The 14547-nt window shown below is 38.4% G+C and overlaps 1 protein-coding gene across 1 annotated transcript; it reads left to right on the top strand.

Annotated features, from left to right (window-relative positions):
• Positions 1-2122: 2122 nt before the first annotated feature.
• On the top strand, positions 2123-13903 carry hsd3b7 (hydroxy-delta-5-steroid dehydrogenase, 3 beta- and steroid delta-isomerase). The gene is made up of 6 exons (XM_042505734.1): positions 2123-2337; positions 4348-4503; positions 7816-7924; positions 10061-10160; positions 10643-10805; positions 12895-13903. The coding sequence occupies exons 1-6, from the start codon at positions 2178-2180 to the stop codon at positions 13308-13310; spliced, it is 1104 nt and encodes a 367-aa protein (XP_042361668.1). The 5' UTR covers positions 2123-2177; the 3' UTR covers positions 13311-13903.
• The last annotated feature ends 644 nt before the right edge of the window (positions 13904-14547 follow it).

Raw genomic sequence — 14547 nt, 5'->3', positions numbered from 1 at the left:
TAATGCTCCAATTGTATTATTTTATGTTAAATCTTTCATAACATACAGTGTTTTAACACCATGGAGCTCCTGACGTTCCAACAGATGATACTGATTTGTGAGGACATTTTGCAAAGCAACCATGTGCAAACAAAATCTATGGTGCGCAGACAATTTCAAATTTTGGTTTCCACATAAAACCAACTTGTTCATACAATGTATGGATCTTGTTTTCATTAGATACTAACTCATCACAATATAGTATTTGGTTTACACAAGTTAATGTAATTAAGAGGCAATTCAGAAACACGCTATTGGCTTTGTAAAACTGACAGTGTGTTCGGTCACTTGGAGTGGGCTCAGCAGTTACACCACTGCAAATACAGTTTCAAGTGCATACCAACCTCATATGCACAACCTCTATTATTAGCTCATTAACACGGTGCCTGTGCAAATAAATCCACTCCTTTAACCCAGTAATAGTTGCTTGGTCATATAACCTTTAGGTTGCCAGTTTGTGAAAAATCCAGTTTTATCATATTGAAAAAGTCTGCAGACAACATGCATCTATTTATTAACCACGTATAATACTTGATATTATAATACATGGGCCCCCATTTAATACGATTTCACATCATGGACTTCCATCTGAAAATGTTTTGCTTATAAAGTATGATTTCCACTGAAATTCAAGAGCAGTTAGCTACAAGTGAGGACATAATAAAATAGTCACTCTTATGACTCCAACTCACATAGGGTTCACTTCTAAAAATGAAAAAAACAATTCCCTACTTTTCTGAGGACCCCTGGAGCTCCCTCAAGGATCCTTGGTTGAGAAACATTGATTTGTAATAATGCAGACTTTGTGCCGAAGTACAAAGTGAATTCCCATGGGAATATTTTAGCTGATTACTAGCATTTATAATGTATCAAATAATATTATTTACTAATAATAAAGCCAGTAGATATAAAATATAAGTCATTTCTAAAGTATGTAGAGCCTGTTTCATTATAGGTCTATAATCCACACAATTATTATTTACTCTTTATCATTCTGTACTATAGCTATATCTTTTTGTTATGTTTATTGTGTCCTTGAAAGAATCATTCCAGGGCTGCTATTACACACAACAAGTACTGTGATCTTTTACTCAAATAAAAATGGCAATAATACCATAGTGTAAAAATACTCTGTTAAAAGTCCTGCATTGAAATTTAACTTAGTAAAAGAACAAAAGTATCACCAAAATGTTCTTTAAGTACAAAAATTAAAAGGACTCATTGTGCAGATTGGGTCTTTAGTATAATATATATTACATGATTGCATTACAGTTGTTGTTGCCTGAATGTGAAGATTGCTTTAAAGTTACAGCTGGTAAAGCTTTTTTTTTTTTTTTTTTAACTATTTGCTGGGTAGCCTAACTTTTGTGTTTCACCAAGAGATTACGTTTGTATGTTTATTTGTTTGTTTGTTTGTTTTTTGCAGTAGTGTCATTAGGCAAGATCCAATAATCTGTAATTTTAGTCATACTTGCACTCATTTAAATTTAATTAATTACATTCCACCACTGTTAACATCAGTAGGCTACATGCATTTCAGAATTTTTTCATCTCTTGTGGATTTCTAACGAGTGTTTGTAAAGTATTCTGTACTCAGCACTAGTTATTAACAACAACTAATATTGTTGTGCAAATGTGCATAAAATTGTATCAAAATAGGGCTTGTTAATTAAAAAACAACAACAACAAAGCAGGAGAGATCCCCCTGGACCTCCTACTGAAGTGCAGGCTAATCCCCCAGTGCCCCCAATTCTTGGAACCGCCCCTGTATTACTGTATTAATTTTCTGAATCCTGAAAGTAACTAGTTACAATGGCTTTAATATTTTTTACTACTAGTGTAGTAAAAATGTCACATTTACCTCCGAATTTTAGGGTAATAGAGTAAAAGAATAAAGTGGCAGAAAATGGAAATATTAAGTACAAGTACTCAAGTCTACTTTGAGTAAATGCAGATCACGCTCTGCTGCTCCGTGCGTGCAGAACGTGCGTCTGGTCTCACCCTGTTCTGTGTCAATAAAGGTTTACAAAAAAAGTCTCCCCTCCTCTTGTAGCTTGTATGAGGCGCAGAGCTCAGTGTTGACACAGGAATTACAGACAGTACCAGAGACAAGCCTCACCGCACCGCTCTCTGCCAGCATGTCTGAACACCAGCGGGGACTCGTCTACCTGCTCACCGGAGGCTGCGGCTTCCTCGGCCGGCACGTGCTGCGGGTCCTGCTGGAGAAGGAGGAGGACCTGGCGGAGGTCCGGGTCTTTGACAAACACGTAGATTCAAGTTTAAATGGACTTAGCACAGGTAAGCCGATGTCGTAAGTTGCTCATTGCCCTCTTTTTCTTTCTTTTTTTTTGAAAGAAATCAAGCCAAGTTGCTCTGGTTTCAAAGGGTTAAAGCTCTTGCTTGCATCTTTTTATCAGCTTTCAAAACTGCTGAAAAATGGCTCACAACATCTCAGCCTATCGTTTCTGCTGTGAAGATTGTCTCTGAAAATATTACATCATCTTTTAAAAAGCATCAGTGGTTGTTGATAATTAATGAAACTTTTTTCCTTGCATATTTGTGGTGTAATTTCAGTGTTTTGTCAAGTGCTCGTTTACATGTTTTTTCCCGTGTCCCTCTGTTAGTCTTACAGTTTGATGTACTGTGTTTTGCTTTGACAGACTCCCCTTGAACCTCCCCTTGATAAATAGACCTATTGTATATTATATTGGCATATACCATAGAGTTGCCATATGGAAGCCCATCTAAAATGGCACTGATGAAGGCAGATCTTTAATTTTACAATTGTCAGCTGTCTGAATGACACAGAGGAGTGGTTTTCTATAAGGTTTCAGTAGCATAAGAGAATGTGATGTGGCTTTAAAGTTTTTAAGTACAGCTGCATTCTTTGTCTCTACATGGTAAAGAAAATAATAATTTCCCTGACTGATGCTGTATGGTCACTGGGTCAGTCTGCAGAGATGACAGCTAGGCTGGGAATGCAGGATAACAAACTCCCACACGAATCCTGTGCCAGGATAATGATGTTATTGTGTCCGTCATTGTGTGATTTGACATGTGTCTTTCACGATCGGTAACCATCTACAGACACTGTCATCACCTTTGCATTACATAAGCACAGGATGTACTGTTGGTGTGTTTTCAGTGGAAGCAGTGACCTGAGGTCGATTGCGTGCTTTCGACCTCTAACAGGGTTTTACCTCTGGGGGGAAAAACAACATTAACATAAACTGAAATCTAATGGGTTTTTTTTTCCTGGTGAGACTGCATGTCATAAGTTACATCAAATATAGACAGTTATGATTGACAACAGTTAGCTTTTTCACTCATCAGTGTCAGGAATGTGCTGAAAACACCAATGACGCCTCTATCCCTGAGTGGGAAATGCTTTGTTCAGCATCCATTATTTATTGTCAGGCAGGACTGAGGCCTGCTGTTGTAAGTTCGGGCCCCTGAATGATCAGTTAACCGTAACAGGAGAGCTCAGGCTCACTAACACCCAGTGCAGTCCTCACGGAAAAAGGAGATGTCTAATTGTGTGTGTGGTTTTCTCTGGTAGATATTTAGCCTGATTAGAAGCAGTGGAAACATCTGTAATTAAACACTTCTGTGTAATTAGTAAAATTACAGACAGGGATGCAAACTCCAGAAGGAGTGACTGAATTGCAACAGGATCTCTGACTCCATGTTCAAAAGTGTGGCCCCTCTCCTTGCCAGCAAGGCCTTATCTTTTCCCGTTATCAATCAGCATTTCAAGGACAGTGCATGAGAGCAAAGTCGAGCCAACATTCAGAAATGCTGAAACATCATGAAATCCCACACAGAATATGTCTACAGGGAGGGCAAGTTGGGTCTGATCAAGATATATGTTGCAAGATGATTAAGTTTGTAATTTGACAATTTTGTAATATTGTCTTCACCAAGGGAGCTATCTGTCTTGTTGTTTTGTTTTTGTTTCAAATAAATTAGCAGATCTGCTTTGGGCTTTTTGCATCAGTGTTTTAAAGCCCCCAAATGTGTCAGACGTTTAATTAACTGGGTATGCTTTTAACTATGTCTCAATTGAAATAAAAATTACAATGACAGATGAGGGCTTGTGAAAGATAAATAATTTCTAGATAATCTTAAAATGTGACACAAATAGTTGTTGACGAAAGGCAGCGTTGTCTTTTTCGAACCCAAAAGAGTGTTTTGTAATCAACAAACAAACAAAGTGAGTAAATTCTTCCCAGCCTTTGTAGAGTTCTTAAGAAAAACATCCCTAGTCCACTATGAGACAGATCAAATGTCTTTCTGTCTCTCCCTCAGAGCGGACAAAGGTGGTGGTGATTCAGGGGGACATCGCAGACTACAGCAGTGTGTTGGAGGCCTCCCGAGGGTCCGATGTTGTCATCCACTCGGCCAGCTTGGTGGATGTTTGGCACAAAGTCCCAGAGAGCCTTATCCTCTCTGTCAACGTCACAGGTGAGACGTCAAGGGGGCGGTGGCTTGAATGATACCAAGGAATAGGGATGGGAAGGAAACATGAATGGGTGATTCAGTTTTCTAAATGTTTTACTGTGGGACACCACAAAAACAGAGGAAACCCACGCCTTCTCCTGTTTTGGATGATTTTCAAGGACGTGACTTCACCCACGGTTTAAAAAAATGAAAGCTATAATTCAAGGTCTAGTGTGTAGGATTTAGAGGCATCTAGCTGTGAGGTTGGAGAACTTCTGTTCTGTGCAAAGTGTGTTGGAGAACTACAGTGGCTGACAGGAAAATGTGACAGATCCAGCCTGGAATCAGCATATGATTTGTCTGTTTTTGGCCATAGTAAAAAAAAAAACAAAACAAAGAAGAAGACTCTGTGGAAGAGGGCTAACGATGCATTTAAAGATTCAAAGTCTGGCAGAGTTTTGCATGGATAAAGCATGGTCGGTCATCCAGCTTTAAACTGCTTAACCCTTTTAGATTGGTTTTTGTGTTGAGTTTAAGTGTCACATGATCTTGTAAATGCAGTTTGAGGAGCTCTTTTTCCAGCCTGTCTGGAATTCAAGTCTTATGGATACATCACAAAAATAAAAAAAAAGAAAACAAATTATATATAATCCATAAGGAGCTTTATGCACACGAATAACAATACTGCCCATACTGTGTGTGTAGGTTTCCCACAAAACTCCCCTCCTTTTTTTGGAAACATGGTAAAAATAGTGCTTCTATTCACTGTAAGTGTAACTAGGACTGTCACTGACAACCTGTTCAGTTACTTCATGGAGGCCCCTGCGATGGGGTTTCTGTAAAATCCTCCTGAGATGTAATTGATGTAATAGTGGACTGTTACTGCAGATAACCATTTTGAAAGAGCAACGGCCAGTGGGGAAACTCTCAACCGCTACGTGGTTTAACGTCATCGCCCAATCAGTATGTCAGGGACAGACTTTCATGTTTATGGGCCAATAAATACTGTCTGTTAAAGTCTGATAGAGCAGTTAATCAGTTGTTTAGTATCACATTACACAGAACAAAAAAAACTTACATGAACAGCTTTCTGTATAATTCAACCAATATCACAGTTGCAAAAATAACCAATAGATTCAATAATTGACAAACTTAAGATACAAAGGAGACACAACATAACTACAGTGAAAATGAGACACAAAATGACAAAAAATACACAAAATTACTCCAAATAGTAACAAAACGACCCCAAAGAGACTCAAAAAGACCACAAAGAAGCAAAAAATCGCCATAGAAAAAACAAAAACAAAATGCCCTCAAAGAGACACAACACAACTCCAAAAAGACAAAAAACAACAACAAAAAAGAGGCAAAACCAGCACAAAGTCTATTTGTCCTGCTCCTATGTAGGAGCAGTTGTGGCGCCTTCTGTATGTCTGTGCCCAGGGGCCCATTGTCTCAAAATTCGCCCATGTCCTTTCTTTTCCAACACTTTCTAACTTCCCCGGATTGTCTGTGGCCTTCAGCCCCAAGCCCACTGGAGATGCAAATCTTAAAAAAGAAGAAGAAGAAAAGAAGTGTGTATGTGTGGCTTTGCAGACATAGACGAAAGTCGTTAGTAGCGTCAATTCATTATTTTAGTCTTGGTATTTTTAAGCAAAAAACAATGATAAAATTCTGGAAATACAAACGGGCATATAACTGATGTAAATTTATGGTAATCTAATCTGGATCCAGACTGAGGATACTGGTTACCATAATGGGATAAGTTTCTACGCATTCAGTGTCTTTGTTTGTTGGTTTTAGTGACGTTAAAGTCAGCGTCCGGCCTTCAATAGTCTGCAGTGTCTCAGCAAATAGACAAAACATACTGTTGTTATCTGTTAGTTGAGCTGTTTGGCTTTTTGAACAGTCTCTCCCAAACAGGATGACCTATTACAGCTGCTTTAACTTAAAGAATAATTTACAAAAATCTGTGGAGAAGTTGTTAATGTTTTGAAGCACAAGAACGTGATCAGATAAATACGACTAAATGTTGTACTAATGTCATCAAACCTCTACTGAATTCAAGTTTTGTTTCCCGTGTGTGAAACCAAGAAACCAAGGTAGTGATTTGATTTAGAGGGTGGTTCAGTCTAGATTCCTTTAGTGGAGAAATATTGCAAGAATTTGAAATAATTTCCCCTGTGCTGGTCTAAATGGTCTATGTTAACTCCCTTTTCTATTCTCTCAGAGACATAAACCTACTGATCCTCCCAGAATTTGTAAGAACTGGGGACAGTCAGCTCAGTATGAGAGCTGAAAACATTGAATAGTATTAAACACTTTCTTCTGGTCTTCAACTTAAGTACATACCAGAGATTTTAAGCTCCTGAGCCAGCAGGCATCTTGAAATGTTCAGAGACAAAACTCCTGAAAACAAGCTTTGGCTCCGGAGTGCACTTGCCAGACCAGTTTTATTTTTCAAACATCTGCTTAAGAAGCACTAATAATGAGGCATTTTTATGGCTGCAATTCAGTCAATTTAATCAATTAATTGATTATTTTATATCTAGTGTCCGTGAATATATTTTCCTTTTAGAGTACCTGTATCTTGATTTATTTAAATGCATTTATACTTAGCAGGTGGTTGCTTTTTGATAGGAGGATTATATTTTTGTCTCTCCTAGTCTTGTTTCTTTAACAGTCAAAGCAAATCTTTTCTGTTATCTGGGTGATTTATCTTCCTCTTTAAAGTGCATATTCCAGCGCTGTCTCATCTGGACTTGTTTTGATCTTCAGCCAAACTGGACCAGATGTGTCTGTGCAGCCTGGGGACTGTGTCCTCTTCTCCTTGTACTCCCTCTATGAACCAAATTAAGATCCAGGTCACTTAAAATCTAAAAAAGTCTTAATATGGAAAACTTGAAAGCCCTTAAAAAGTGTTGTATACAATAGTATGAGGTCTTATTTCCTCCACTTTGTCATGGCCATGTTATGTTTTTTTTCTACCACACTTCCACTGTTACATAATGAAGACCAGGTTTTAGAAAAGGATGTTTGCTTCCGATCAGCTAAACAGAGCACATATGGATCTTGTGCCTGTGTTGAATTAATTTCTTGTTGACTTTCTAGTTGTGCATCCAGTCATAATTTCAAGACTTTCATCCTCTTCCTGTTACCGTGTGATTTAAAACTTTCAAAACTGACTGTCTGTGGACGCACTGAAGAAATCCTGCTGTCTCAAAGTCAGTGCTGTGGCTTTGGAGGATTTGCAAACTTTTCTGTTACTCAATAGTACTCGGTCAACCCCAGTATCCTCCATCTCTCTAACGACAGTATGTTCTCTCCTCTCAGGGACGGAGAATGTGATCAATGCCTGTGTGGAGTGTGGCATCCAGTGCCTGGTCTACACCAGCAGCATGGAAGTGATCGGTCCCAACGTCAACGGAGATCCCTTTTTAAGGTGAACGTCAAAAAAATAAATAAAGTGTGTTTACTCATTCCTGAGCTCTGTGCTTTCCTCACAGAGCAGATGCAATAGCACACTTAATTTTAGTGTTGCTTTGGCTCTTTCAGTTGCCTTTCTGTGGTCACTATCTTTATCTGTTTTCTGTTGAATGCACCATCATGGAAAAAGTAAGGGGTGTACACAAAAGATATGATTGGGTGGAGACAAAACACAACACACAGTATCCACCACACTAATGTTATAATAAATGTTTTTATGAAATTCCTGTCAGCAGAGAGAATATGGGATGAAAAGGACAGTTAACAGGAGCCAAAGTCCACAGTCAGACTCACTTTTTATTCTACTGTCAAACTGTCTGCTGTGATGTTTTGCATACAACTATCTAGTATGTCAGACACACATTACATAATGGTGCTGTGCAGCTAGCAACATGCCTGCACCTTTGACTGAAAACACGCTTTACCAGTTGTCAGGATATTTTTCTTATAAAACAAAGAAGAGGCCTGCTGTCCTTAGGAATGTATGTGTCATTCAATCTGTTAAAGGACCTTGTTGTTGTTTTCCGAGAAATAGATGAATATATTGGTGCCAGGATGCACGGAAACCATCGCAAAAACAGCTGTGCAAGACTTGAAAATAGAAATGACAAACAGTAAGAGAGGTCACTCATTAGGAGTGACTCAGGGCTGCATGAGTATTTCACACAGCTGTTCTGTTTCCAGGCACTGTGTTGTTTAGTGTAGGTTCAGGGAGTGGTGAAAAATGAAGTGCTTGTTTTAGCTGCATGTCTGTTTCTGTGTAAATGCATCAAGAGCAGGAGAAAATGAAGTCAAATTTCACTGAACTACTTACCTTGCTAAATTTCAAATCTTAGTTGTTTACATCTACACTGTTTTTCCTCCTAACTGTCTCTCTGTTGGTTCGTCTGTCTAAAATATCCCAAAAACTCATCTAACAGAACTAAATTTCTAAATGTCATATATCCTATACAGTGAGTTTGACAACGATAGAAACATTGATAATCTTTACTATGATAGATTACCAGTCTCAAGCAGGTTTAATTTGAATCTTGAAGTGGATTTTCACACTGTATGGAAATAAATGGAAGCCAATGGATAAAGTTAAACACACTGAAAGCCTTAACTTACCATTCTTTGTGCAACTTCAAATGTGAGCAAAGTTGGAAGTTGTTTCATCTCTGTCTGTGATATTCATGTTTTGTAAACTGCAATTCATTTTTTGACCAACAAGAAATGAAACCGAACAAAACAAAAGAATCTTTCGTATAATTACTTCCAACTGTGCTCAATAAAGTAAGTTAGTTCTTCATGGTTTTTGGCGGATTGGTTCGAAGACAGAGGAAAAAGAGGGGAAATTAATTGATTTGTCGCACACTTTTTAACAACAGACTTTCTCTTCGGGGGAAGTATTTTCAAGTCAAAATGCACAGCTCCAAATGAGGTCTTCACTCTTTGGTCTTAAAATCCAGGTTGAGTAGCATGTCTTTTTGGATTTTGTTATACGGAAAGTTAATAAAACTTTTAACTCAAATTTGATTCCAAGTCATGTCCCACAAGTCCACACCTCTAGTTAGTAGTATGGTTGATTAAAATAAACATGATCAGTAGTACATAGGTTAAAATAGTCAACAACAATGGTATAATCCTTTTATAGAGCGTAAAAGATGTGGATCTTGAATGATAAAGGCAGGAAAAAACTGAAAACATATTTGCAGTGTCAAATGTCCGGTGTCCATTTGCGTTTAGATCATGACATTCTTCCAGATGGTGTTCTGTGTTTTCGTTGGCATGTTTGTCTGTGTTGGGTGTGCATTTGGGTCAGCACATTAAGTACACACCTACAGCTGTACCTCAGATCAACATTTGGCATTCTCTGCTGCACAAGAGTCAGAGTGAAAGTATGAACCTGGGTCTGCTGTTGTTGGAAAGACTGACTCTGCCCCATTTTTTTCCTCACTATTTCTCTCTCCCTTGCTGTGTTTAAGTTTCCTCTCACTCTGTTTGGCCTCTTTGAAACACATTCCTCTAACACACACTGCAAAGTCAAGAAAACAATATCTGCTTACTTTCTCCTGAATCCTCCCCTGACTGTTTGACTCTTTCTCTACAGGGGCAACGAAGACACCCCTTACCAAGTGAAACACACTATGGCCTATCCTAAGAGCAAGGCGAAGGCAGAGAAAATTGTGCTTGAAGCTAATGGCACCCAGGTACTTAATGTGTAACGATACTCATTTCACAAATAAATTGCTGTGGCTATTGTTTTTTTTCAGTGAGGCAGATTAATTAAAAGCACATTTCAACTTTATAGCTGTAATCATATAATGACGCGATGGAATGGAAAGTTACAGACGCAGAATAGAATGCTTTTTATTGACAACCAGATATGTGTATTTGTGTTTGTTGCTGAACATTACTGAGTAATATCAGATTTTATACTGTATTATCTTAAGACTGGGTAGCACAATCTGAAAGCTGTGGATGCTGTGTGCTGCTGAGCCTGAAAAATGTATGAAGGAATTTCTTGTGCAACTTTGCCACAAATTTGTCAAATCATCCCCTTGGGGCCACTCCTACTGTTTTTCTCAAAATCCATAAAAATCTACCCTTTAACCGCTCTGCCTTTGTTTTTTCTCCGTATGCCTCCCATCTGATTTCCCAAGACTGAGTCCTGGTTTTGTCTCCCATCCAGGTAAATGGTGGAAAGAGTTTATACACATGCTCTCTGAGGCCGACGGGGATCTACGGCGAAGGACATGAGCTTATTAAGGATTTCTACAAGCAGGGTGTGCAGAGAGGAGGCCTGATCATCGGGGGTGTCCCAGAAGATGCTGAACATGGACGGGTCTATGCAGGTAAAATTATTGTTTTGTGAGTCGTAATTACAACTTCAGAGACACATCTAAGTGAGCCAATATAGCCTGAGAATGCTAAGCAACCTCTGCTCTGTTTTTAACTCCTGACAGCCGAGGCGAGTAAAAATTAGCTGCAAAGGAGAACCAGAGTTAAGAATAGCATGACTAATGCTCACAGTTCACAGCCAGGACTAAAGCAGAAGTGTAGTAGTTCTGCAAAAGCACTTCCTCTGCATTTCACAGGAAGTTTCCTTGCATTTGATGATGTAGCTTTTACAGCGCCGCCAGTCCAGATGACGTTCTCTCAGCTGACTCTCAAACAGCTGGTAGGCAATGAGTTAAAAACACAAGTATCATTACATCAAAAGACAGATGGTACAACATGATGAACGTGAACAGTAATGGTACTCCCATCCAGATGTTTTGGTTGTGATATCAGTAATGTGAATAGTATCAGCACGTCATAAATCTATACCGCCATGTGAATACATCATCAAATAAATCTCCTTCTACATGTGATGATGACATTTTTAGACCAGCCTCAACAGGGTGGTTTCAGTGCTGATGACTGAGTTTTTGTCATTTACTCACACTATCAGCTGTTGCTTATGACAAAATTAGTAACACCTCTAGTGCTTTGACATGAGTAATATTTAACATGTGTTGGGGGCTGATATTTGTAGGAGCCCAGAAGATGCTAATGTTACAAAACTGGAATATAATAAAGATCTACAGATGATCAATATTGAGGAGTTCAATATTAGTACATTAGACACTGCAGATATTTTGTAATTTGTAGCAGCTGAGGTCATGGATGATGTCAGTGTAATGTGTTCACAGGTGTGAAGTGCACATTTACTCAAGAGATTTACTTGCGCACAATTTTTAAGTCGGAAAATATTGTTTCCTTTACACCGCAGGATTTTGTTTCACTAGTTAGAGGTGCAGTGTGTAGGATTTTAGGGGGGATCTGTTGGTAGAAACTGAATGTAATATTTGTAATTATGTTTTCATTAATGTAAAATCCACTGAAACTTAGAATCATTCTGTTTTCGTCAGGTTAGCGCCCATCACAAGCAGCCCCATTGATCTTGGGCACCAATTGACACGCACAGCTGTCAATCATGACATTAAACCCCCTTTTTATGGCATCAAATAACTAAAACAACACTTATCAGTAAAATGAACACGTGAACATACACAGTTTGATAAGAACTAACTAAAATGACAGAAGCAATTGTTTTTGAAAAAATTTCTTTGACATGTACTAACTGTTTTTAGTTTTAAGTTTTGCCTATGTCCATAACTCTAAAATGGAGGGGGCGGGGTTTATGCCTGTAATGCAGCCAGTCATGAGGGGGCAATTGAGATGTTTTGGCTTCACTTTTGGGGAGCTGTTATACTGTTCACCTTCATTATATAGGTTATGTTTCTACTTAGTGCTTGGAAGGTGGGGGTGGGGGTATTCAGCTGATTGCAATCTTTGACTTAACCAATAGATGCCACTAAATCCTATAAACTGTGCCTTTAACATGGAGATTATTATTTCAGTCATATATAAAATCATATATATTTTGATCTACCGTACTGTTAACCAGAGGTGTGAACTCATGTCACATGACTTGGATTAGGACTCCAGGTACAAATTTGATGACTTCAGACTTGACTTGACAAAATCAAAAAAAGACTTGCACTTTGACTTGGACTTAAACACTAATGACTCGAGTCGAAAATCACTTTTCAGACTACTTTTCTTCCTTAAAAGTACTGAAGTTTTAATTCTACCTCTTAGCCTCATACAATATTTAGTTTAGCCCAAAAATGCAGCTTTAAATAAAACAATAGCAAACTTAAAAACACAAGTCTCAAAAAGGGTCATGAAATTATAAAAAGAAATGTGAAAGGATTTAAAACATCAGGAGTGCAAATGAGGAATCATTCTTCAGACTGACCACTTTTCTTTGGGCACTCGGATATTTTACTGCTGAGCTGTTACTGCTGTTTACCGACTATTTCAACTAAGATAAATGTTTTGAATACATCTTACATACTCCAATCTAGTATTCACCCACTTCGTTTGTGTTGTTAGGCAATGTGGCCTGGATGCACCTACTTGCAGCCCGAGCCCTGAGAGAGCGCCCACACACAGTGGGAGGTGAAGCTTTCTTCTGCTATGACGACTCACCCTACAAGAATTATGAGGATTTCAACATGCAGTTCCTCTCCACATTTAACTTCCAAAGGATCCGTGTGCCCTCACTAGTGCTCTGGTTCCTGGCCATGCTTAATGACATGCTCCGCTGGATATTGAGTCCCTGGCACAACTACACGCCATTGCTCAACAGTTACACTTTGGCCGTGGCTAGTACCTCCTTCACTGTCAGCACAGATAAAGCACAGCGCCACTTCCAGTACCGCCCTCTGTACGACTGGGAACAGTGTCGAGCCCGCACACAGAAATGGGTTGATACATTCCCTCTGGATAATAACCCCAAAGACTCCTAATGTGACCTCATCTGCTACAACAGGCATCACAAGCTGCTAAGTAGACATGCAGAGCTCCAAATATTCAGCGTAAGGTGCTATTAGGTAACAGGAAAAGCAAACTGTATCACAGTATAAAAAGAAAATGTCATTGTTATATTTGAGTAAGTCTTAGCGCATTTGACTTATTTACAAAGAAGACATAATGACTACAAGTGTTCATATGAAGCACATACGTTAATTAATAGGGTAGTTAAAGAATGATTTATTATTGAATTCCATTGAATTCAGTTCATTTGGTAAAGCAACTAAGAGATTGTGTTTTTTAAGAATATGCTGTGGTATTTAGATAATAAAAAGTCTACATCAGAGATGACCTAACATCAGCATTTGTAATTATGTAAATTACAACAAACTTAAACACAATTTACAAGCATTTACTGGACTTTATATGAACATTAGACTTTTATTTTTAGTAATATATATCATTGATGGCAATGTTTAATGTTGCATAATTTAAGTATTATTTTTACAATTACATTGTTGATAAATTGTATCATGTTAAGTATGTTAAATGTTTGTAATTTTTAATAAAGATTATTTAATATATTCTACATGGCTTTGTTCTTTGTGATTTTGCACTAGATTCACATTACAGGGAGAGGCTGCGCCTTCTTTCCAGAACTTATCTCATCTATGTGTTTTATTATGAGGTGCAGCACTCGTCATAATGCAAGTTTGTACAGCTTGGAGACTTGACTCATGATCTTAAATCACCAGATTATTTTCAGTATGTGTTTTTACCATACCCACATGGTTACTGGTAGTTCTCCACCTCTGGATTTCTATGGAGACAATAAACTTTGTAAACACCACAGAGGGCCCAGTGTCTGCATGCTTGTGGAAACTTGTCAGGCTGTATGAGGACCAGCTGGATAGCAGTTATATCTATGAGTAAGACAAAGTATATGGGAGTTCCCTTGTAGAATAACATCGACACTGTTACAACATCCCTGGGTATCCCCCCATCTCTGTGGCTTACCATGGCAATCCTCAAAACAATCACATGCCTGCTAGTATGACAAAGAAAGCAGAGAATGACTCATAAACCCCACACAGACCCTCCAATGTTCTCCCCCAAACATAACAAAAAAAAAAGAACTTTTGTAGTATTTAAATTATCACTGATGTATCTGCAAACATATGCCCACAGTTTAATGTTGGTGAATACCGCATATTCTGCATATATTTGAGTATG

Source organism: Plectropomus leopardus, chromosome 17, assembly GCF_008729295.1.
Source record: "Plectropomus leopardus isolate mb chromosome 17, YSFRI_Pleo_2.0, whole genome shotgun sequence".
Taxonomy (NCBI): domain Eukaryota; kingdom Metazoa; phylum Chordata; class Actinopteri; order Perciformes; family Serranidae; genus Plectropomus; species Plectropomus leopardus.
Note: the sequence above shows the minus strand (reverse complement) of the source record. Positions and strands in the feature narration are given on the sequence as shown.

Bases quoted from the DNA above. Each gene is read 5' to 3' on its own strand.
- hsd3b7 (XM_042505734.1), top strand. From the start codon at position 2,178: ATGTCTGAACACCAGCGGGGACTCGTCTACCTGCTCACCGGAGGCTGC. The intron at 4,504-7,815 runs GTGAGACGTCAA...CTCTCCTCTCAG, and splicing joins CCTCTCTGTCAACGTCACAG to GGACGGAGAATGTGATCAAT. The intron at 7,925-10,060 runs GTGAACGTCAAA...CTTTCTCTACAG, and splicing joins AACGGAGATCCCTTTTTAAG to GGGCAACGAAGACACCCCTT.